The 25,916-nt window shown below is 39.2% G+C and overlaps 1 protein-coding gene across 5 annotated transcripts in view; it reads left to right on the forward strand.

Moving 5' to 3' along the window:
• Window positions 1-20,982, forward strand: part of ARHGAP6 (Rho GTPase activating protein 6) — a 319,683-nt gene extending 298,701 nt beyond the window's left edge. For all 5 annotated transcript variants that reach the window (XM_071430546.1, XM_071430550.1, XM_071430547.1 and 2 more), the window contains 7 exons: window positions 238-388; window positions 1,607-1,755; window positions 4,815-4,994; window positions 9,274-9,371; window positions 15,433-15,695; window positions 18,086-18,166; window positions 18,906-20,982. In XM_071430546.1, coding sequence (XP_071286647.1) covers window positions 238-388; window positions 1,607-1,755; window positions 4,815-4,994; window positions 9,274-9,371; window positions 15,433-15,695; window positions 18,086-18,166; window positions 18,906-19,594 — 1,611 coding nt within the window. In that variant the 3' untranslated portion in view covers window positions 19,595-20,982. The remainder of the gene's footprint in view (window positions 1-237; window positions 389-1,606; window positions 1,756-4,814; window positions 4,995-9,273; window positions 9,372-15,432; window positions 15,696-18,085; window positions 18,167-18,905) is intronic.
• Window positions 20,983-25,916: the final 4,934 nt, after the last annotated feature.

The following is a 25,916-nucleotide window of genomic DNA, read 5'->3' on the forward strand; positions in this document are numbered from 1 at the left end:
TGTATTAGCTAGAAAAAAAAAATTGTACTTTATTACAGCCTGGTACAAACCTTAAGTTATTTATCATGTAATAAGCAGCAATTAGATATTAATTATGTTGTTGACCTTACCAAAGACTAGTCATGCTCATCCTTGAAATTAAAAATGAGCAAATCTGCTTTTTTAAAGGTTTTCTGTGTTGGGATGCATTAATGAGGACAATAAGTGACTATGGTTTTCTCTGATTATTTTTTTCAGTTACGTGAAGAGTTTGACCGAGGCGTAGATGTTGTATTAGATGAAGAGCACAGCATTCATGATGTTGCTGCCTTGTTAAAGGAATTTCTGCGTGACATGCCTGACCCACTTCTCACCAGAGAGCTTTATACACCTTTCATCAACACTCTCTGTGAGCTCTACAGCATCTTGATTTATCAATTTTCCAAGGCTAATGTGTTTGAATTCTTTGATCTCTACTAATAGCCTTCTTTTATTCTATTCCTTTAATGCTCTGGCCTTGATTTTCTCCAAATATTTGTTTAATACACTATAAATTATATAGTATATTTAATAACAATAGTATATATAATATAATACAATATAGTGTATAAGAATGTAAATAATACAGTGTATTCTTTAGTATAAATTTACTGAGGTCTTGGTTTTATACTGTAGAAATATAATCCAGAAAACTAGAACAAGGGTTTCACTAACTATACATAGTTTTGCATTTTTAAGGATGGAATTCATGTTGTCTATTAAAACCTGACCCTGTCTTTGATCCAGCAGTGCCAGGTCACAGACTCCCATTTGAATCCTTGTCTCTTAAAATTTTTGGATCTGTCTACTGACCAAAGTTCCAGCTTGGCTTGAAAAATTCAAGTTTCTTCATATTGTTTCTTTCATTCATTCTTCTTTGATGGTGCTCAAAGCCATCATATTAAGTACTCCCAATTGTGTTGGCTAAGACCCAAATGCAGACTCTCAGGGATTTAGAAAAAAGTAAAGTTGGATGTTTCAAGCTTAAGCAGCTGCCTGGTATGGGTTCTTCAGATGCTTTCTAGCCCTCACGTCTGAGATCCTGCCTCTGTCCCACCTCTGTCACTGGCTGCCATTTAGATGGTAGATGGTAGTGGTAGCAGAATGTCCTTTATTTCTCTGGCTGCTCTCCAATCTCCTGGTACTTCTGCAAGATGAAAAACTGTAAGAAAACTGATTAAAAATGTCTGAAGCATGAACCTGGTTGGAATGCTTGACAGCTACTGTACATACCAGTTGCTATACCTAAATGAATGGAGTAAGTAGAAAAGTAAGCAGAATATTTGAGTCCAGTAACAGTGATGGAGTGTAAAACATGGATTTTGCTCTCTTTCAGGATAAGAAAAATCTTATTGAAAAATCCTATCTTGTGAGCAAAATGTTGACCAACTAAGGCAAAAATCCCATAGCAGTAGTTCTTATAATCTTGATGTTTCCTTAGAGTTTCTCTTTTTCTTCTGATGTTGTAAGGAAAATGGTTCTTAAACAAAGCTATTCCTATACCTTCCTTTGGGTTGGGATCAGTATATTTGTTCTGCTTTTAGGTTAGTTGGAGTGATTTCTTAGAACATATTTTTTCCCCTCTTAGTATTAGAGCCAGATGAGCAGCTCAGCACCTTACAGCTTCTCATTTATCTTCTACCTCCTTGTAACTGCGATACCCTTCACCGCCTGCTGCAGTTCCTCTCCACAGTAGCTGGCCATGCAGAAGACACCAGAGACAAGGATGGCCAAGAGGTAAGTCCTGGTCACTTGTGTCCTTTGACTTTACTTAATTCATGGTCTGAAAAGAGATCTTTAAAGCCTTGGAACATACACAGTGGTGGCATATTCCTGAAAGATGGGAGAGACTTAATCTGTTTGCCTGCACTTCTGCCATTTGTTTACTATGGGACTGTGAAGGTTTAATTTTTGTATGACTTAACCAGTAAAGCATCTACCACTTCCTTTGGGAGATTCAGTGTACCAGCCTTCCTGTCAAGAACATCTAATGTCATCCATCCTTCCCCTGCTGCCTTGTTTTATCCCATAATATTCTATGGGAAAAGTACTCACAAAAGGTCAGGCATACAAGGATATGCTGCTTCATTTTCGTTTCATTCTCTGTTGTTGCCTTTTTAAATGACTTTTGGACAGAGTAGTTCACTTCTTGGTTCTCTTAGCTTCCTTGTGGGCCCTGGGTAGTGAAGAATGAACAGAGGACAGGAACTCCATCTGTATCCTTGCAACTGACAGACCTCGTCACTAGCTGGAGTCAGGGTTCATCTTTCTCCATTTTCTTTCTGACCTCCTTAACTCTTGCAGCCTGGACCAAATTCAGTGGAGAGTTTGATGTGCACTCATCTCACAGAGACAAGAATGCCCTCAGCCATGGGGCTGAGCTCTAGCCCTGAGCATTTTCCTGTGTGCACCCTGTGTCCATTCACACTGGAGAAGACCTGAAAGTCCAGTCTTCCTGTTTCCTGCCAGGGAAGTGCCTGCATCAGTAGGCTGCTGTGTAGAAGGAGGCAACTCCGTTAAATGAATAAAATGGATATAATCTGTCAGTGCTTGACAAAAATGTACTGGTTTATCTGTGGAAGGACTTCTCAGTCCTCTGAACTGCAGCAGAGACTACTTCTGAGACTCTTAAGAAACTCCTCGAGAATTTTGTCTTCCAGATGGAAAATCCTGCTGATTTTGTCAAATTTAGATGACTTTTGCAGTTGTCTGATTTTAACAATTAGCACTTTGAGACTTATTTTTGCCAAATTTCTGCCTCAAATCCTAGCTTCCATCTTTACAAGTCCTAACTTCCAGTGTTGTATCTGACTTCAGGCCCATTTCATTTTTAAATCCACTTTAAATGCTACTATTTTTGTTCTCAGCAAGGAGTTGATAAAAAACTGTATCACTGTGATGGGAAGCATTTAGAAAGAGCAGCCTGTAATAGTTTAATGTGCTTAAAAACATGTATAAGCCAGCTAAGGTCATGGTCCCCCTGGTCCTGCAAAGAGTTCTCTGTTGGTTCAGGAATGTACCCAAGAGGATCTTATTGCAGGGCTAGGGGATGCTGCTTAGAAGAGTTCATTTGGCTCAACCATGGTACATCAGCTTTGCCACAGGTATTTTGGTAAGGCAGATTTATGTAAGTTATCTTGACAGTATTGTAAGCATCAGGAATATTATTTGCAACTGGATACCTTTTATAGATAATACAGTATCCTGCTCACAATTATTTAAGCTATTTCTGAAGAATTAAGTGAATAAAGGCATTCAGGGCAAGAGAAAGTATTTTATCAGACTGTTTGCTATCACTGGAAGGAAGACAGCCAAGCTTTGGCACACAGGCCCTCTTCTTGATTTCTTTCAACAACCCTTCTCTCACAAAGATGAAGATGGATGACTAACTTTATTAAAATTGCTCATTCAGTTAATTTCAGTGGAAATGTTTACAACATTTTTTAAGGATGCCCTGAGGCTGCCCTTAAGAAAAGGCTCACTGTTTGTACAAACAGCCTGCACATGCAGATCTGGGCACAGCCAGAGGCTGCCCTGGCACACTTGAGGCCCCCTGTGCATCTGTGGTGGCTCAAAACTCCGAGTTTAAAAATCAGGTCACCTGAGAAACAGCTGGGTGCTTGGTGCTGTGTAAATAAGGTTTGCTGTTCTCACAGTCATGCTGGGATGAGTCTCTAAACAAAGAGCCAACATGTTTGCTATGACTGCCCATGCACCTACCTAGTACAGATGTCTTTCCAACACCACACACTGGTCCTACCAATAAAAAGCTTTTTACTGTCATTTCTGTGCTGTCTAGTTGAGTTCTTTAAAAAATAAACCAGGTGTAGTCAGTTCAGTTTTAAGTTTAACTAGAGTATTTGATGAATGATCAGCTACAAAAAAACAATTTAAAATACTGCTTTGAAATCATCTGTTTTGTACAACTCACTTTTGAAGTTCTATTTTTACTACCTCTTTTTGATGTCTCTTTATATCCTTTTTAAAAACTCTTGGTTCAAGTGACCTCTACTTTTTATTGAAGAATGGAAAGGGAAATTAGTAGTCTAATCACAAATATGACAATGAAAGTTTTGAAGTAATAATGTATATGACATATTTTTCAGGTAATTCCTGTCTAGTCTAGTATGTATTCCTAGCCTTTTGCTTCCTCAAAATTCAGGTTACTGTTGCTTCCTTAAGCACAGGTTTATAAAAGTAGGAAAAAAGATAAAAACCCCAACAAACTAAAACAAGCCACCAAACAAGTAAATATTTGGCATGTTCTAGAAATACAGGAAAATACTCATAAAAGAAGTGACCCTGCTCCTTAATAATCTCAACAGTTTAAATGTGGAAAAGTATCACTTTATATGCTTCAAATCATGAATGCTGCTTGAGAAAGCCAGAAGCTTTCAGCATTAGGTCCTAAGAGACAGTAATGTGCTGAGATGCTGAGGTAGGAGGGAGGCTGCTCTGAGTTCAGAAGTTTGCCACTGTGGAGCTCCCAGGGAATTAAGGGCAGAAAACACTTCCACCTTCTACTCCTCTAATCCTCTTGAAAATATAACCAGAAAATCTACAGTGCTTGTTGCAGAGGTGTTCAAAACAAGGTGTTTCTAAAAGTTGTTCATGTTTTATTGACAAGCAGCAGGTTTTGGTTTTGATGAATGAAGCATCTACCAAATCAGGGGGGACAGAGAGTGTGTGTTTGTGTGTGGGTGTTAGGGGTGTGAGTGTGTATAGATGTGTCTATATACATATCTGTATACATTAGGGCCTGTGAGACCCCACCTCATTTTTATTCTCTTTTCTAGATTACTGGGAACAAAATGACATCGCTTAACCTGGCCACCATCTTTGGCCCTAACTTGTTGCACAAGCAGAAATCTACAGACAAAGAATTCTCAGTTCAGAGCTCAGCTCGAGCTGAAGAGAGTACTGCTATCATAGCTGTTGTGCAAAAGATGATTGAAAACTATGAAACCCTGTTCATGGTGGGTGGATATTTTTTCATATTTCTCTTATACATTTGTAAGATAAATGCGAAAATAGCTGATTGATATTAAAGCAGATGGGAATGAAACAAACTGTAGAAGCTGCATTAAATTAGGATCAACAATTATTGGTAACAAAGAGTAGTCTTCTAGCAAGGAGAATGATTTGCAGTAAGTAAAAATATTAAAAATGTGTGCTTATATCTTGCTTAGAATGGTTTCTGTGTAGGTAAAGGTGCATTGTTTAGAAGATTGTGAAAATGATGGGGTTGGCCATTCAGTTGTATACTGAGCAATGCATAGACAAGACTGAAAATGATCTTTCACATCTCAGTTTTGGAAGTCACAAAGAAAATTTTTCTGCAGGGATTAAGATATCCTTGATTAATTTAAGGAATTACCTTCCCTACCCAAGACTTTTTTATTGGTTGGATGGAGAGGAAGGACAAAGCTTTCTTGTTATTAGTTGGGTAAAGGGAATAAAACATAAATCTGTGTAGTTCCTGAGTTCTCTTCAGTTCTTTAGGTGAAGCAAGCAAGTTCTTCATAAGAAGGCTGATGGCCTTGGAGTTGGACACGTTGTTTACTTAAGACACAGCTTACTTAGGTCACATTTCTCATGCCTAGCAGTTACCTGAGCAGTTCATTCTGTGGCTTTATCTTAGGCTCTTTTTGTGTACAGAATTGTAGGTCAGCTCAGCATGACTTGTGTCTGAGGGAGCCCTGCTCTGGGGGTAGCAGAGGCCAGTCAGACCTAGTGGTGGTCTTCATTATTCTGTGTTCCTTTTTGTAAAAATACCCATTGTAACAAAACCAGTAATCTTGAAAAAGTGGAAAAAACTTTGGTTGTTGTGTCCTGAGACGAAGCAGCACTGTATTTACACTGAGGAGATAAGTTCCCAAAGCAGAAAGAACACTCTGGAAACCTTCAGTGCTTCAGCAAAGCTGAGTGCTGGAGACCTTGTCCAGCAGAAGATGAACAACCCTGAACTGTGGGCTGATGGCCACATAGTACTGTAAATGGAAGATGTCTATCAGTTTTCAACAAGGGAGTAGAGCATGAGAAAGCAATCATAAGCCCTGCTTCAGATGTCTTAGCCTCAGATGAACTTCTTTGTGGTTTTCCTGCCTTTTATTTTTATTCTTGTACCAGTGAGACACTTGCAGTAGTTTTCTTTATTGTTTTCTTTCTTTTTTTTTAATGCTTTTTACAGTTGGGGAAAATGCTAGGTGCTATTTTTCCTTCCACATCAGTAAAAGAGACAGAGCTGCACTCCTGTGCAAAGGTCTGCTGGCCCAGAGTGTGGATGGCACTATCAAGTTTGAGATAATACTTGAATAAGAATACTAAATATAGTTGAAGTGTTCTTATTGTTTTTTCTCTTTAAGAACTTCTAACAGCACAGACACAGCTCAGTCCATAATACTTAAGGCATGCATTGTGACTTTCAATGTGGAAAGGATGGGGCTAAGGTTAGACTAACCTGCATCTGGGCTCTAATTCTGATGGATTTATTCCTTCTTCTCTTCAGTGCTTCAACTTTCTTCTGGAGGTTAAATGGAGTGTGGGAAAAAGAATTCCTTTTGTTTTCCAGAGTTGCTTTTACTGTTTATACTCGACATTTATGCTACATTAAAAAAATGAACATCTGGAGTTAAGCATTCAGCTACAACTATAACATGGTGTATTAATGCTCAGATGCTTTTGTGTTAGGTTTTTTTTTTTCTTTCTGTTACTTTTATATATGGGAGATTATGAAACTGTGATTGGTTTTCAGCATTGAAACTGGAACAACATTTGGAACCAAACCCTAGGAAACCAAAATGTGGTGGGATACCCAGACCACAATATCAGAATGATTCTGACTTATTGGTGGATCAGAGAAATTCTGTTTGTTGGAACAACCCAGGATATTGAGCACAATTTTTACTGAGTGACTATGGTTAACATCAGTAGCATACAAAAGTGGATTTCCTATAGAAGATGGAATCTGGTCATGCTTCATTGATATCAGGGATGATAATCACTTTCATATCCAATTTTGCCCATTTCAGTGAGTCTTGGGGATGTATTAAAATGTTTCATGGGGATCTGTAAAGGACTGTTCTTTGCCAGTCTCTGCACCTGAATGAAAGGAGGCACAACTCAGCCACTCTTCATTTTTGACTTGGCTTTGCATGAAGGATGGAGATCAGCAGCTTGTTCATGTATTTCATCTCCTAATGTCCAAATCCAGCCCTGCTGCAAAGAACTGCTAAAGAGTATATGAAATTTCATATTTTTTGCAGTTAGTTATTTTCCACTGCCATTCTGTGCCTCATCAGTGGCCAGGGACAGCACAAAGGAGACACTTCAAGGGTCCCTCCACCCTTCTGTGTGTCAACAGCTGTGACTCTTCTTTTAGCACCCAACCCCAAAATCTCAGAATATCTGGTACTCTGCTGGAGTCCTGACAACCCTGGAGCCCTCTGATATGTCTCTGTATGTCCTCCAGAGCTGTTTTTTCACCAGCTTTCTTGGCTTCCCTTCTGTCCCAAATTTGAATTTCTCATCCATCTACTTAGGTGCAATTACCAGAGAAACAATTAATTCAGTAATGGTTATGGTGACATCTTCCTGAGATACTGATATTGTAGTTCTATGTAAGTGTAAGTTTATAATTACATGCATATCAATTCTACACTTGCCAAGTTACTGGACTAAACTGAAGAAAATTGCTGCACAGGAGGAACCCCCAAGCCCAGTAGGCACCTAGCAAGGAGACCATCAGTACAAATCTACTTGCAGATTCATTCTGGTAAAACCCCTATGAATCAGTAGAACCATTAAGTTTGGGGTTCAGAGAAGCTTTCTGCTGGAACTGAACTTCTGGTGGAACTTTTTCAGACTTTTTGTGATGAATTTATTATTGTTTTTTAATAAGGCAAGATATATTTTTATTTTCCTGACAAAATTCTCTCAGTAGTTTCTTACAAAATTATTTGATAAAAAGCTGAGTAGTAAGTTACAGACAAAAATGTGTGGATAGGTTTTTTACCATGAAACTTTATGTGGAGTTTCTTCTAGTGTACAGAAAGGCTGTCTAAATGGAGAAGTTGCAGTACACCAGGTTTCTAAAGATTATATTCCTATAAAAAAAAATTGTCTAAAGACTAGTGTATCAGTGACCATCAGTAAGATACTTTTCCAGTTCAGAGACTGAAAACAATATTTAAAAAGTATGTGGTTACACAAGTTTTTCATAAAGATTTTGGATCAGTTTGAATTAAATTATGCATATCTTTATTTATTTTCTAATTACTTCCTTATTTTAAGAAGTATGCCTTTTATGTAACTAGACTCCTTAAATACCTCCCAAAATGGGATGTTCCTCTGGGGAACGTGTTAATAATTCTATTCCTATTTCCCAGGAAATGTCAGGGAAAACAAATGGTCCATGAAGTGTGACTTGAAGCTCAAGAGATTCAGGCTCTGACAGATTGCATCCAGAAACATATATTGCCCAGCTGATGACCCCTTGCTGAGATTGTCTTGCACTGGCTTCCATGTGTCATGAGTGAACCTGGGCTGTTAAAGTTTCTTGGATGGTTTCATCTGTTTCAGTGTTTTGAAGTTTGTGTTGAACATTCTGCTGTAATGCAGACAAAGCAGACAAATCCTCACTTGAAGATTGATAAGAGTCATGTAAAGTGCAGTTGGAAACACAAAGTTTACTTGTGCAGATTTTAGGGTGCCATTTCTGCTACCTGCCCAGGAGATGTTGCTATATCCTGCAGCATCTGAAGCTGTCAAGGGTTTTGAAGGTTCATACCCATACAAAGTGCAAAGAGAAAGTAAGCACATCAGAAGGCCAAACTCCAAAGAAGGTGACACAAATTCTGACTGAGCCTGTTGGTCAGAGTAGCTGGAGAGGCAGAGATGGAGATAGGTAAATGTCCTCAGACCTTTGAAGGGCGGTGTAAAGTGAGGACCTTAAACTGGAGCTTTTGAGATTGTGATACATAAATAATCCCACTGTTATTTCCAGATATATTAACCAACTGGATACCTATCAGTTATTCAACAGTAATCAGCATTGAACATTGTACAAAGTGATCTTCAGTCCTACTTCATCTGTTCTTACATGAAATTTCTCTTTTAAGTGAAAGCTTCTGAGTATATTTTATATACTTTCTGTAAATGACTTGTACTTGCTCATTTAGATTAAGCATAGCACCAAAATTAATGTATATGAAAGGATATTAACCTCCAACTAAGTAATCTTTTATTTCTTCATAGGTTTCCCCTGATTTACAGAATGAAGTGCTTATTAGCTTATTAGAGACTGACCCAGATGTTGTGGACTATTTGCTGCGGAGGAAAGCTTCCCAGTCATCGTGAGTAATCTGTTTTTTCATCATCCCTTTTTCTTCTGGGAATTTCTATCTCCCACTGGAAGTGTCCAAAAGGTTCTAGTTTTCCACAGCTCTTCTGCACTGTCTACAGTGGAGTAGAAATATGCTCCCTATTACACAGACTCTGCCAAAGAAATTATGACTCTTGTACAGCATTTTCTAAAGACAAAACTTGTTTCCCTGATTCAGAGGAAAGATTGTGTTCTGCTGCAGAGAACAGAATGACATGTACATAAAAATATTCAGTGCACTATTATCTGACAGGATGTTTTTTAGTCATCTGCTGGTTTGTGTCTTGGGTTTATTGTAGTCTTCAGTAACAGGAAGCATGTATTCCACTATCCTTGAAACACACCCTAGAGTGCCTTAACACCATCACAGCGAGCTGCTTGACCACTTTGTCATTCTTTTCCCATCCTATACATGTAGTATATTGTGAACAAGGCAACTGCCACAGCAGCAGCCCTATGGAGACTTTGGATATTATTTAATTGTATGCTTTGTGAAGGATCTGAAGAGAAAAAATATCACACTGGTCACTATAGCAGTTATGATACATAATACGTTCTTGTGTATGGTGTGTATTTACCTGCACCCTTGTGCCTTAATGCTGTGAGTGTTTGTACATTCAGATTAACAGTATTCCTGGCTTCCTTATGGGACCACACAGTCATTGTCTTTATTCTAGTGAATCCCAATATGGCAGACCCAAAAATCACAAAATTTGACAGACTTGCTTTAAGTAATTTTTAAGAGGGTTTCTAGACTCTAAACTCTCTGGGACATATTGGACTTTGTCTTCCTGTGTTTGTGGAAAGTGCCTAGTGCATTCAGAATATAATTAAAATTGAATTTGTGTAGTCAGCTATGATTTTTTTTCTCTCCCTCTTAACATTTTATATTTGGAGGTAATGTAATAGTGTGCCTGGCTTCAAAGGGAAAGGTATACAAGAAATATTGTTACTAACACCTTCAGGAAAAAGCTTTCTTTAACTATAAAATTTGGAAACAAAAATATGTACAGTATATATTGAGTTGTAAAGGATTTTATTAGTTTGCTAACATAACCACATGAAGTAGAAAATTATCACAGATCATCTGATTTGGGGTAGTTTTCTCTGTGTGAATTAATTTCAGCTAGTTAGTCTGATTGACAAGTAACCATATGTATATTTAGATCACAGTAAGTGCAGGATAGTTAGAGGTACATAAACTGTCTTTTAGACTTGTTTCATGTTTGCCAGAAGCCAAGAGTACAATTAGGACAGACACTACAAATCGTATGACGTAAGGTAGTGTGTCGAGACTTCTTCCTTTCAGCCCCTAGTTTGGAATGATCAGATAATTTCTAACTCAAGCTAATAAAAACTTGATGCAGAATTTCACTGTCTGTATAACAAAAAGACATTAAATTGTATCTCACACGTGACTACACATACCAATTGTGCATAACTTAGTCACAAATCGTTGTGGATGTAACAGGTAATTGTTTGATCCCCATTCCTTAATTGACTTTTCCTCGAATTTCCTTTCTCTTAGCCAGCATGCACACCTGCAGGAGAAAATTCAGCTTTTGTGAAAAGCTGGTCACAACTGACAAAAGGCATTTTGTAAGGAAATGTTCTGAAGCCAAACAGAAGCATATAGCTACAGTAGTACTAATTTATTGTGTTGTCAGGAATGGGCAGATGAAATATCACTGAGATAGAAAAAAATTACTGTCATTTTTTTTCTATTTTGCTGTCATGTAAGTGATTTACTTTTAGTGTCAATGAGATATGTTTTCACTGTGGTTGCAACTTCTTGGTTAAAATATTCCAGGCAATTAGAGAGAATGTTGCTTAGTGTTATTGCTAGAAGTGTGATGCTCTTAAGAGATTCATGTATTTCACAACATAATCTCACTTTTGAGGCTACAAATGTGTTGCTTATTTTTCCTGTAAGAAATGTGAGACAGCAGACTACAAGGGGATGTTTGTCTTGATTTCATAAAAATGAGCCTCCAAAACATATCTTTCTTATTGGAAATTGCCTGGTCACATACTCAAAATACAAATGTGGATCTGTGGACAAAAAACTTTATATATTCTTGAGACAGTCCTCATCAGAAGAGCTAGTTGACTCATAGAGTATAGAATCAACTTTGAGACTTTAATGTCTCAATTATTGCTTTGAAGGTCCTGTTCTGCAATTGCCCTCATATTTCTGCTCTTGTTGTCATTATAAATGCTTTCTTGGCTCTGATCTAACACAGAAAACACAATCTCTTTTCCTCCCCAGAGGAGGACAAATCTGATGTTCCTCATCTTTCAGTTCCCTTAAGAGCTAAGCATTGTGAACAGTGTGTCAGGGAATTTATGGAAATTGTTCATGATAAAGTGCTAATTACAAATGGCAGCAATTGTGAAGTGTGCTTTTGTGGATAACTTCCCAATTTTTTGTATGTTGGCTTGATGACAATGGAATTTGGGTTTACAGCTGTAAGATGAAGCATCTTTAAACTAACAAAAAATAAAATCTATTTCTTATGTTATTTAATGCTTATCATGGTTAGTAGTCCTTTCAGAGTAAATAAGTTTCAAAGTTACAGCATTTTTGGATGTTTTTGGTTTATGGGACACAAAGATGAAGCCGTACAACAGGTCATAGAGTATGTGTAAATGCAGTTTTTAAAGCTGCAGAGGCTTCTTGAAACATTGAGTCCTTTACCCTGTTACAGCAGCAACCTCATCACAATCCCACAGTAATCTGCCTTGTTGGTAGCACCTGTGTTTCTGAGATATGTGTGGAAATTAGTACTGTGTGCTGCCAAGACATCTCACTCCATATGATTTGCCTCTTGAAGGCGTAATTGTTTTCCCACTCAGAAGCTTTAAGCTAAAAAAGAAGAGGGTTTCTGCCAGAAACAGAAAGAGATTTCCTGTTTTGATAACCTTGATGCTAGTAGAAAAGTAGGAATATCCTCAGTAGAAGCAATTATTGTGATTAACACATTTCCAGTTCACCCATGCAGCTGGACTCTGGTGGACAACATCAGTTCATAGAATGATGCCTGTTGTTTTGGAATCTGAAATTGCATTTTTTAATTTATGTGGCATAGGTTTCTTCTGCTGCTTTCAAATCTTTCCATTGGTACTTAGCCACTTTTAAAATCTTTTCCTTAACATACTTCATAGTCCCTGAAAAATACTTTACCTCCCTTCCCATTCCTCACATTTGATTGCACATAATCATTTATTATTCTTTGTGGGGACAATTATCTGTCCTTCCTCATATATTGCATATAGAGGAGTGGGTATCTTACACAGTATTTATGTTTGCCTTCCAATTTAGTTTCTCCCCAAGGAGTGGGTAGAGAATCTCACTATCCAAGGGAAGAAGAATTTTGAATTGTAGTAAACATCCGTTTGCTAATGAACTCAAACAGTAAAGCAAACAGATGCAAAACTTTCATTTTAAGAGATTTGTGAGAATTCTTTCTTTATTTGCAAAGAAACAAACCAAAGTCTTCTTGCAAGTTGTTTTATTTTGTTTGTGAAGTAAAGCTGCAAATGTATTAGTTCGACTTCCTGCTTTTAAGTATTTAATCCATTTTGATGGTCTCTTGTAGTAAGATTGACAGAGTACACAGCATTTCCTTTGATTTTTAAAGCTATTTTGCCTAAACAAATTTGAAAGTGATATTATATATGTATATAAAAAATAATATGCACTTACCAGCCAAAACTGTAAATCAGTTTAGAAATTGAATGTCTGAATCTTTCCAAAGACTTGAAAGTTTCCATTCAGGTAAATTTTTAGCAGGATCTCTGTCTTGAGAAGAGGTAGACTATAACAGATCATTCAAGGTAAGACATGAAATCAGTGTTTCACAAAGCTCAAGTTTATGTTCCCACATTCTTTCATTTCCATTTCCCTTATTCCTTGTGTTACCTTGCCATGGCTAAGTGCTGGTTTACCTCTGTCTTCGCCCTGTGCAGCAGAGTTTTGATGGTTTTGATGCTGCAAAGACTTACATGCAATAAACCTTACTGTTTGGATGACATTCTATCTAGCAGGCTGGAAAAAAGGACATTTGGTCATAGGAAACTTAGAGATACCAACATTTCTCCCCTTTTCTAAGTTCTAGTTCCTTCTCCCCTTTTCTAAGTTCTTCTAAGTCCTTCTAGCTCTTCTGAAAATCCCAAGACATTGCTTAAATCTCATATCACTGTGCAAGGGTTTTTAGGACTTAGTAGGACAGAAAGAAAGAAGCAAGTTGCAAAAAACGAGAAAACAGGTTTGTGATAGAATTATATATACTTACAAAACTGTAGTTCCTCAGTGTGTGTCTGTTTATAGACTAATTTACATTGGATTTATGTTCAGATAAGAAATTTAGTTGAGAAGTTATATAATTGAGGCTTTATTTTTTTTTATGGTTCCCCAGCATCACCATGCTTCTCTAGGAAGCTTGTGACAGAGCAACTTTGCCAAATGGCAGCTCTGCTTTTTGAGCTTGCCTGATTTTAACTCCAGTGATGGTTTTGTCCCTGAGAGTTACTGAGGAGTAACATTATTTAATTAATTCCTGACACATTATGGTTGCTTTCATACTGGACAAAAAATAGTCCAGTATGAAAGCAGCCAAAAAATAGGACATAATAATCCTGCTGTTGATTGTATATATTTTATTTTCTGGGACATGTGATATGTAAATCAGCCAGGGAAAAAACAACAGCTTGAAAGTGGTGTTAAGTTTTGTCATTATTTCTGTATTAATATTTATTGTGCTATGGTTGGCTGTGTTTTCTTTATTTTCTTTCTTCAGTTTTATTTTATTTGTCTGGAAAGACAGTTACTGTTCCATAGTGAGAAATGAGTTTTGGCTGCTCACTACATTCAAGCTGTCTGGATTTGACTATGAAAAGGGCTGACCATTTTCAGACTTTACAGGAATGAGTCTCTGTTGTATCACATTAAATTAGAACAGATATTAATGAGAGGTCACTTAAAGAAGTGTTTGACTCAAGCAAAAGATAAGCATCTGCAAAACAGAGGTGCAGAGAAATGAAAAATGAGTAATAGAAATATGAGTTAGCAAGGAACAACAGGGAAAAAAAATGTTTATTCCCAGAGTAGTTCTACATGTTCTTTGTGGATATTCAGTGACCCACAGCCTGCCTCCTACCTGCATGGCAAACTGTGACAGTTCAAGAAATCTCCATCATTGTTCCCAGCACATTTCAAAAATTAGTTGTTTCTCTGACCTTTGACTGTACTTAGGTGGGAGTCGTGTTTGCCTTTTCTTGGCAGAATTAAAGGCAGTTCATGTTGTTGGAGGTGTGAAGGCAAAAAGGTAAAAGAAGTTGTAGAAGGTATCAGTGGAATCAGTTGTTTGATGCCCCAGTCATAAGTACAGTAAATACTAGTTGTCCCCTGTGGAATATTTACCTTCTTATGTCTCTAGAAGAGGATCGTTCTCATAGTTTGACAGGCAAGCTGAGTGCTTGTTTTCTCTATGTAAAACTTCAGAATACAAGAATTTGTTTTAGCATACTGCTTAGCATCAAACTAATCTTCCCTATCATGCCTTCAGTTTTATTGTTGCCACAAGCTACATTGTCAAGGTAACATAAGGAATTTATTAACTGCTTGGTTTCCTCTGGTTTACCATGCAGTTGTGTGGGTTTTTGTTGTTTTCTTTCTTGACAGCAACATCTTTTGATTTTGAGTGGCCTCTGCTGGCCACTTCATGGCAAAAGTTTTACTCATGGAAAATCCACCTCAGTAACTGTTTCTGAAGTGTTTTCATTTCAGCAGCTGTGACCATTCTCATGCGTTTGATTTGATCTGTGTGATCGTAGAATCATAGGATGGTTGGGTTGGAAGGGACCTTAAAAGTACCCTAGTTCCACACCCCCTGCTGTGGGCAGGAACACCTTGCACTAGCCCAGATTGTTCAGAGCCCCATCCATCCTGGCCTTGATGCCAAACTGCACCTGTAACTGTGAACATGAAGCATTCTTTTATTAACAGTAGTTTGTTCATCAAAATTTCTCAGGAGCCCTGAGATGCTGCGGTCGGAAGGTTCCTACTCCACAGGAGAAAGACATTCTTCCACAGACTCCAACAAAGCTTCCAGTGGTGATGTCTCCCCTTATGACAACAACTCCCCAGTGCTGTCTGAGCGCTCGCTGGTGGCAATGCCAGAAGAAGTTGCCCACAGCCCAGATAAGCTGTACAAGGTACCTGAGCAGTACACACTGGTTGGACACTTGCAAACTAAGCCAAAGGAGAATTCTTCTGCATCACAGGCTGGAAAAGGTATGGTGCATCCTGCTTGTGCTCCTCCTCAGTGACTGATGGAGACTCCTGAAATAATTGAAAAGGGCCAGATTTGTATTATCAGCTACCAGGATTTGAGGAGCAATAGTGTAAATAACCTTATAAAAAATGACAGACCAATTGTGATGGTGGTCACAGGGCTTTTCAGGTGAGGGAAGAGACGAGAATGTTGACTCCATGGTCAGAAGGCTTGATTTATTATTTTATGATATACAATACATTAAAACGATACTAAAAAGAATAGAAGGAAAAGTTTCATCTCAGAAGGCTAGCTCAGCTAAGAGTAGAAAGGAATGGATAATAAAGGTTTGTGTCTCGGACAGAGAGTCCAAGCTAACTGGGCTGGGATTGGCCATTAATTGTAAATATCCAAGATGGGCCAATCACAGATGCACCTGTTGCATTCCACGGCAGCAGATAATCATTGTTTACATTTTGTTCCTGAAGCCTCTCAGCTTCTCAGGAAGAAAAATCCTAAGAAAGGATTTTTAATGAAAAGATGTCTGCGACAACCAATAACCTTTTTTTTTGTGTTGAGCCCCAAAGGATCTGTGCTGAGTCCTTCTCATTCACTCAGCCAGCTGTCAGGGATGCTCATGGTAAGGCACTTCTCAAAACTTGGAGATATTATTTAGGAAAATAGACCTATGTATGTCCAGTTATTCAGCCTGTCTCTGACATCATGGCAAAGTCCAGTCCTGATTCATGGGTCCATAATATCTGCAAGGTTATGGTTCAGGCTTTGGAAAAAGCTCAGATTTTAAGATTTCCAGTTGTAAAGAATGACCTCAAAACCCTCTCACTAGAAACCATAGCTGAGCTGCACAGCTTTACATCTGCAACCAATTACACACTGAGCAATACTAGTGCAGGGATCTTTATTCCCATAGCTACCTGTGGAGTGCCTACCTGAGTGATTTCTTTGGTGAAGAACTGTGGTTTAAACTAATAACTCACCAGCATTTCAAGATGCTTTTCCTATGAAAATATATATGTTAAAAAATTGTCATCCATGAAATTTATACGTAGCACGCCAAACTTGAAGAATTTTCAATGCTTAGGGATGCACATAACTGTTTGGTAGTATTTTTAAAACCTCCTAATTTCAGATGTACTGCATAGGCACTTAATTCCCTTTGGACTTAATGGGATTTAGACTAATATCTCAATTATATGCTTTATAAATGCCAATTGAAATTTATCTTATGTATTATACATCTAAATCTCTGAACAGGTTTAAGAATTTTGTCAGATTTCTATTAAGTTGTGAACAGGAAATTACATTAAGTTTTATTGGATTAACCATCTTTTGGATTTTAATATGCATCACAATGATACTGGACCAGGACAAATTAGGAAGTTCCTCTACTGACTAGTGAAATCAGAAAAAGGCATTAAACTGTTTATAACCCAACATTTTATTAAATCTTTGTTCTGTGGCTGCATTGCTGGGTAAGAGTGGCAGCTTCCTTGGGCTTGATAGAGCATGCCTTATGGTGACCCCTGGGGCTTGGGCTGCCTGAGGGAGCTTTGACAGAAACTTTTGTGGACCAAATTCCCCTGTTCTTGTGCAATTTCTCTGACTGCAGTAAGGCAGAGGACTCAAGGACTCAGCAAACTCAGGCACTCTGCCCATACAGAGCTCACTGAAGCCATTGCAGGATCTGATCTTTAAACAAGTAGCTGTGAGCAAATACATAGAATCATAAAATGTCAAGGGGTTGGAATGGACCCTAAAGATCATCAGTCCCACCCCCCCTACTATGGGCAGGGACTCCTCCCATTAAGTCAGATTGCTCAAGGCCTTAACCAGCCGTGACTTGGACACTGCCAGGCTTGGGGCATCCAAAGCCTTCCTGGGCAGCCTTTTCCAGTGCCTCACCCCCCTCACAGTAAAAAAATTCTTCCTAGTATCTAACCTGAATTTCCCCACTTTCAATTTTGCACCCATTACTCCTTGTCCTGTCACTAATTCCTGATGGAGAGTCCCTTATTGGCTTCCCTCTTGGCCCTGTTCAGATACTGGAAGGCTGTTACAAGGTCTCCATAGAACTTTCTCTTCTCCAGGCTGAACAGCCCCAATTTTCTCAGCCTGTGTTTGTAGACAAGGTGTCCCAGTCCTCTTACCAGCTTCACAGCTCTCCTCTGGATTTTTTCATGCACTTCCATGTCCTTATGTTGGGGTCACCAGAGCTGTACACAGAACTCCTGGTGGGTTCTCACATATGAGGTGCTTGTGTTAGGTACACAGTGAAGGTGCCACTGGATGTTAATGACTCTGATACATTACTGTTCTACTTGTGTAGTTCTAAAAAATGTCTTGAAGAGGATTGATTAATCATCTTTTCCCTGCTCTTACTGCTGTTTAGATGTTTCTGAAGATCATTTTGATATCTGGGGCACTTGGCATTCAACACTGAAAAGTGGCTGCAAAGATCCAGTAATCACAGGTCAGTAATTTCTTAATTTTAAAGCCCAAATCTAGCGAAGAAAAAATCAATTCCTTGTTGTCAAGAAATCACAGTGAAACCAGTAGGAGAATTCACATTGTCCAGAGCTGGACTTTTAAAAGGTGACTCTTAAGTAGGATACAGAGGAGCACAGTGGTTATACTTCTCTGTATTCAGTGAAATACAGAAAACAACAACATTTCAAACTACCAAATATAATTTAAAAAGTCAGATTAAAATTGCTTCAAGAAATACCTTAACATTTTTGTAGGATTCGTAGAATCCTAGAACCATAAAGTGATAAGGGTTGGAAGGGACCTTAAAGATCATCTAATCCTAACCCCCTCCTCGCTTGAGCAAGGACACTTCCAACTAAACTGGTTTGTTCAAGGTCTTACCCAGCCTGATCTTGAACACTGGTTGGGCCATCCCCAGCCTCTCTGAGCAACCTCTTCCAGTGTTTAACCACCTTGACAGTAAAAATTTCTACTTCATATCTAACCTGAATTTCCCCTCTTTAAATTTTTACCCATTACTCCTTGTGCTACCACAACTGTTCCTAATGAAGAGTCCCTCTCTGATTTCCCTGTCAGCCCCCTCCAGATACTGAAAGGTGCTATGAGGTTTCTGGGTAATCTTCTCCTCTACCATGTGATCCAAGGGAAAAGCAGTAGTAGCTTGTTAAATGCCACAGGAGTGGCTCTGCAGGCTCATGTTGTGTTTCTGCCCCCACCCGCAGGTTCTTACGGAAACATTTATGAGAGCAGCTCGCTGCGGCCCGGACAGTGCTCCCTCTCCCAGGGGAACCTGGCCACGTGTTCCCCTCGCTGGCAGGGCAGCTCCTCGGACCTGGACGGCGGCAGGCAGGCGATGCGGAGGAGCCAGACGACAGCCGCCATTGCCGAGTGCCAGCTCCATGCCACGGCGTCTCGGCCGTGCAGTGACCCCCACAGGGACGGCGGCTGCAGGAGCTCAGGGCTGTCCCACTCCAGGTCGGAGCAGCGCTTGACTTTGAGCAGTGTGGAGGACCTGAGTGAGTGCGACTCGAACGCGGGTTGTTGGCAAAGCGCAGCCAAGCCCTCCTACAGGAAAGAGCGGCCACCGCCCCCTTACCCAGGCCCGGCAAAAACGAGCTCGAGTGTTTCCTCAACGCCGCACTCTTTGTGGAGACTTCAACGCCCAGAAAAAAGCTCAGGGCCTAGAGCAGCTGGAGGGCCACCAGGCAGAGCCCCTGACCAGGCTGCCTCCAGGCAGGAGCAGCCAGTCCCGCACACACAAGCGGGTCACAGCTATTCCACAGCACCTCACAGCCAGAACAGCAAAAGTGCTTCAGAGGCGGACTGGAATGAGTGGCAGAGGGAGAGGTGGCAGATCTGGGAGCTGTTATCAGCTGATAACCCTGATGCCCTCCCAGAAACCCTTGTATGATCTGACTCTGTGGAACTGCCACTCGTACCCATGCCTCCGTCTCATAGGAAAACAACAGTGACATTGGAAAATGGGGGGGGCTTGTTTGTTTTATACCAACTCAATTGCATATACTTTTTTAAAACTTTGTTCACTTTAATTTCTCAACAGCACTGTCAAGCAGTTAATTTGCAACTACAGCATGTTCCTGTTTTTCAGCAAGCTTTTGAGAAAAAGCAAGGTGAAAACTTTAGTGTAATAACTCTGTATTCATATGCTGTGTATAAGATAAAACTGTTGCTTTGATGTTGCTAAAAATGTATTTATATATCTGCAGTTTTGATGATTGTATATTCTGTAATGGGTATTGTATGATAATCATGTTATGTTTTCATATACAGATGTCAATCAATCGTGACTGCTTTTTAAAAAAATCACTGCACTTACATTACCATGATATGCATTGGAATTCTATAGAAAGTGCACAAGCTGGTTTCTGTGCTTATATATATATATTAAAAAAAAAAGCTGTTAAAGGGTAAAGTTGTACTTCTTTTCACTGCCTTTTGAAAAACACTAAAATAAAGTGGAACATGAAAAGCCATATATTTTATAAGGGTAGTAGTGAGCTTAGAGGGGGAAATACAAAATATTTTTCTTATACATGTATTTGCAAAAAACTTTAAAATTTGATACAAGATTATAAAAGTATTTTTTTAGGTTCTGATAGGAAGCAGCTCAGAGAATCTAAGAACAGCATTGTGCCTAAACCAACAAAGTATGTAGTGCAAAGTCTGCCCTCCCATTCCAAAGGAAAACCAATGTTATATATGCAGGATATAATATATATATTTATAAATGTATGATTTTATGTATTGTTTTAAAACAATAAACTGGAATCCAAATTTTAGAAAACCAAACCTAATAAATTGAGATGCATAACACTGAGAAAGAATATGGCTTTTCCTTTGAAATAACAAAGCTCCAGTGTTAAGAAAGTTAGCGAAAAGAAAAAAATGCAGACAGACACATGAAAGGGAGTGAAGCAGAGTTTCAGGAATGAACATGACATTTGGAGAAGCTCACAACTGTGTTTCCATGAATTTTGTGCCAAAGTCGGGGTCAGTCCCACTGCCTCGGTAGCTGTATTTTGTCTTGTGTTAAATGTTGCTGTTTTATTCACGTTTTTCAGCTGCAGAGCCGCCTGTGGGCAGCGGGTGGCAATGTACTCCAGCGTTCCAGAGAAATTCCTTCTTGGCACTCCACAAAGGAAAGTGTATCATAGCAAAATAATTTCATAAAACATAGTAGTCTTAATCTTAATGAAGTTGAAGACTTATTCAGTGATGTTGTCTTTAAGTTCTATCTTGTGTCGTACTGATGGAATAAAAAGCTAAGTAAAACAATGAGCATAATTTTTGCTCCCTTTTTTTGAAGGTTTACAGGATATTGATGTGTTTTTATTGCATTCTTGAGTATCTATATTAAAAAACACCTAAAAGGCATAGCAGCTTAAGGGCCACCTTCAAATGCAACTTAAATATACAAGATTTAAGGTTTTACTTTGGTTTGAGGCTTAAAATCCATCATATAAAGAGTCCTTCCCTTCAGATCTCCATTTCTCATCGTATCTCCATTTTCCCAGTAAAGTTATAAGATAAAAGCACAAAGCCAAGTAGACAGGGGCAGGATTTGGCCTTTTGACTGTTGTAGCTCTTTTTATGCAGAATAAATAAAATTCTCTTCTGGTAGTTGGAAGGCTTTTCCAAATATTATCGTGGTATGAGACTTGACAGGAAAAGGTTCATGTGTGTCCCTTTGTTTCAGCAGCTCTGTGTCAATTTATTCCAAAAAGAAAGGCAGTCCACCCCAAATTAAAATGATTGTGGAATATAAAGACAGACAAAAATGAGCTCTTATAATCTTCACTATTTGATCTTGCCTCAGTATTATTCCAGGCTTGATACAGATTTGCTACAGGGAATTAGCTCCCAAGTAGTCCTCAAAACCAGTCATAGTGTAATTCTTGCTGCAGAAGATACTATATTCACTAAATGTCCATCTCTTCATTTTAAACCCTTATAAATACAGGACTACCTGCACCCTTTTTAGTGAAAGATGTCTGAGGATTACTCAGCCTCATGAAGAGATAGCTTTTTTCCACTCCCTCTCATTGTATGTATTTATATATATATATATATATATATATATAGGTATTAACATGTATTGCTAATACATGTATTAACATATACAATATTAACAATATATGTTAATTAACATGTATGTATATATAAAAATACATATATTAACATATATGTATTTTTATATATATATATATATGGGTATTAGCATCTACATAGAGTTTATGCAACAAAAGATGAAAACAAAAGACTAGGCCACTGCTGGAGGACAGCCTTGTGTGCACACATTTCAACAGACTGTCATGTGGAAGAGAAGAGATACAAAATAAATTCCAATAAATTAAAGTAACACTTGACAAGACTACATCATTTCTGTCATTTTCATTTGAACAGGCAGAGCAGAATTATCATGAGCAGGTTAAGAATGTAATTTTTAGTTGTAAGTCTTTCCAGGCTGAAATCAGTGGCATAATCTTTATGCCTTTTTTTTTTCTTTAATATATATTTTTTAAGAAAGGCAACCATGAAATCTAGTTTCTAGTTTTATGTTAGGTGATAAATCTGTGTGAGATATCCTGTTTTAGATCTCTTAATGATCCTATGCTCTTTGGGCATTATATATATAGAGGAAGGTGGTTTGTATTGATTCCCAAGTGGCACTGGCAAATAAAGACAGGCAGATAAAATCTTACTTTTTGCAAGATGGGTGTTAATTCTCTTTCTTCTGCTTCTGAGAAAGGAAATGTTTTTGCCACTGGAGTTTTGGAGTCAGAGAGTAGAGTAGGAAGGAGGAAAGAGGATCCACTTCTCTCTTAAATTGCAGTTGGGAGGGGTGAAATCATGTGCAGGTGAGAGCAGTATCTCCAGCTGGGTGGTTGAAACACTCTCTGGGGGAGGACTTCAGCCCCAGACTCTGTGCACTCTTCTAATGATTATTCAAACTTTTAAATAAAAGAGAATAACTTTTAACAGAGTCTCTTTTGAACAAAAGGGACATGAATAGACCCTTCAATCACCATTTCCTTTTGCTTTGTTTGCTCAATTCCATTTTCTTTTGTTTACTTCCAACCATAGCTATGGGTTTTAATTAAAAAAAATATAATGGGCCTGGGGAAAAACGATTTCTTTCTGCATCATCTTAATAGAAATCCAAATTTTGTCTGCTTTGAAAAAGGAGTATTGACCAAACAAAGCATCCTTTAGAATACAGAAACTCTTCAATCATTATGAAAAAAGACCACCTGACCCTGATTACTGTCTTCAAATTCACAGAGGTGAGTTAGAGACACCATTCAAAAAGGGAGGGAGGGAGGGAAGGAAGGAAATTCAGACTAAAAAGCACTTTATCATGCAGAAAATAACAGATGCACATGGTAACCTGCCAAGCAGGGTTACTGAAGTAAAAACACTGTTCACTCGAGGACAAGAATCACTTTGGGGAGATGGAGTGTTGAATATGGAAGCAGCATCTGGCTTTTCTCCTAAAAAAAGGCTTAAAAGGGTGAAATGCTGAACAAACTCTTCCTTTCACCCACGGGCTATTTCTGTAGATCTGAACAGCAGCTAAAGGTTACCAGCTGTGCTTTTGCCCAGGGTGGTATTGGTATTGTGTAGTTGTGGCCTTATTTGTGATTGCAGGGAGAACTGGAGCCCTGAAAGAGCTCAGAGTCGCAAGAAGGCTCTTCTGAAATATTCCTAAAAAACCACAAAAAGCCCTGGCTCCAGTAGTATGAGCCACTTTTCAGCCTGTGAAAAAAGAGAGCTCTGGAGCAGCAGCCTCATCCCACTGGGGCTTTCAGTGGGTGATTGTTATTTTGAAGGAACCTATTGCTTATAACTCTGACATTAGCAAGCAAGTGGTAGGACCCAGGGAGCTGGGAGGCTCCTCTGTCAAAGGAACAACAAAGGCAATTTAAAAAAAAAGGAAAGAAAGATGGAGACAGAGAAAGTTTGTAATGCAAAGTGAATGCTGTTTTCCCATGTCTGCCCCTAGCAGACAAGTTTCCAAATCTTCAAGTTTTCCCATCCTTGAAGAGTCAAGATGTGTAGTTGGAAACATTGAGAATTGGTGTGATGGAGTGGAGCAAGGTCCAGAGAACCCAGCAGGTGTGATCAGGCCCTGCTCTCTTGCATGTCTTGTCCTCCATGGTGCTGGAATTAATTCTGTCTGATCCTGGTGCTAGTGAGAAGATGAGTGTGGGAATCTGTGTGAATTTTCAGCCTTGCTGCAATGGCATTGCTACACAAATGCAGGGACAGAGTCACACTGCTTTTGTTCTGCTCTTCTTCTGGGTTTAGGGCACCTTTATTCCACCTTGTGCCCTAGCCAAGACTGAAGAAATAATCTTCAATATGTCCCTCCTGTCATCTGGTGATTTGAGCAATACTTCTGGGATGTACCAGGCATATTTAAACTCTGAGTATCTATCCTCTTGTTCTCCCATTCTGTCACCGTCACATTTTCTGAAAAATCCTTTTGCCAGGATTTCTTCTCCTGGGAAGCTGAGAAGCCTCAGAGAAAAATAAAAGCAATAATTATCTGATTAGCTTCTCCTGTGTTTTGCTGCTCTGGAATGTGGTTTGGACATTGTTTATCAACTGATCATTGTTTGATTGATTTCATGTGAATTGTTTTGACTTAATGACCAATCACAGCAAGCTGTGTTGGGGCTCTGGAGTCACAAATGTTCATTATTATCCTTTAGCCTTCTGTAAGTATCCTTTCTGTATTCTTTAGTGTAGTTTTAGTATAGCATAATTAATATAATATAATATAATATAATATAATATAATATAATATAATATAAGCCTTCTAAGAACATGGAGTTAGATTCATCTTTCCTCCCAACGATGGGGGACCCCGAAAATAGCACACCAAACCTCTGGTTAATGGGCGGGACCAAGGACAGTGCAGCAGCTGCTCAGCTCTCATCAAAGGACCACACACAACTCTCAGGTCCCACCTTCCTCAAGGCTCTCCCACTCTCTCCTGGGAACAGAATTCAGAATTGTCTGTGTGTCTCTCCCACAGCCCATGATGGCAGAGCTTAGCTGAGAAGCTGATGTTTTCCTCCAAGGACAGGGAAGCACCCCTGAAGTTGGTGCTGCCCAGTACTCGGGATCTATGTGGAAGTTTCTGTGCCCTAGGACCCTTGGATAGTTGCTCAGCACTGAAGATTAAATTGCCTGAGCTGTTTTGGCTTGTGCTACACTGAGACTCCAACGCCCCAAGGGTTTGAGCATGTGGGTATGGCCCATGGTGCTTTAAGGCACAGGGAGCTTGGGAGAGCTTTGTGCACCCTGTGCCAGCACCACATTTTGTGCTGGGAGTAAATAGAAAGCCTCATACTCTGAGGCACCCCTTGGACACCTTCAGACACCAAATGAGATTTTTCCCTAAGAAGAGCCAGACAAGCTGAGCCAGGAGCCTTGGGAAAGCAGCAGTGTTACTGCTGCAAAATGAGCCCTTGCTAGCTGGTACCAGAAATTTCTGTTTCACTCTTCTTGCAGAATCATGGGGAAGTGCCAAGGGGAAGGGTTGAAAAGAAACTAAGGATTCCAGAGAAACCTCTCTTTTGGTAGGGGTAATTCATCACTCCTGCCCCTACCCACAAAGAGACATCCAATTGTCACTGCAGGTAAGCCCTGAGACATGGAGGCACTCTCACACCCTCCTGGGATGGGCAGGGCAGTGCTCAGCTCCCTGCTACAAGAGCTATGACTGTGGTGTGTGTCCTCTTTGAGGTTGCTGTGGAGGTCTTGGTTTTGTTCGGTATTTCTCTGCTCTGTTCCTTTGTCTCTGTGATCTTCATATGCACAGGGAATGTAGGATCTGCCCTGTGTGCTAAAGAGGGAGCAGAAACCTGCACTCCCTTGTGAGGACAGCTGCTCAGAGGAGTTTTAGTTTAATATTCATACTGTCCTCAGGCAATTTTCTACTCTGTGTTTTAAGGGAGTGGGCAGAGAGAACATGTAGTGGTTGTTTACTCTGGTATCAAGGGATTAGTTTAAGGCCATGGATAAGGAGCATCAGGGATGCAGATGGCAGTGGAAGAATAAAAGTAACCATAGGAGACTGGGAAGACAGAAAGCTCCACCATCCCTTTTCACAGAAAAGATTTTTTTAAGAAATCTTCCATGACCATTTTTCCTTCAAGCAAGCAAGAAATACTCCATGTTGATTCTGATCAGCCAGTGGACTG

The sequence above is a fragment of the Agelaius tricolor genome, unplaced genomic scaffold, assembly GCF_023055355.1.
Source record: "Agelaius tricolor isolate 1412-34295 unplaced genomic scaffold, bAgeTri1.0.p SCAF_7, whole genome shotgun sequence".
NCBI lineage: Eukaryota > Metazoa > Chordata > Aves > Passeriformes > Icteridae > Agelaius > Agelaius tricolor.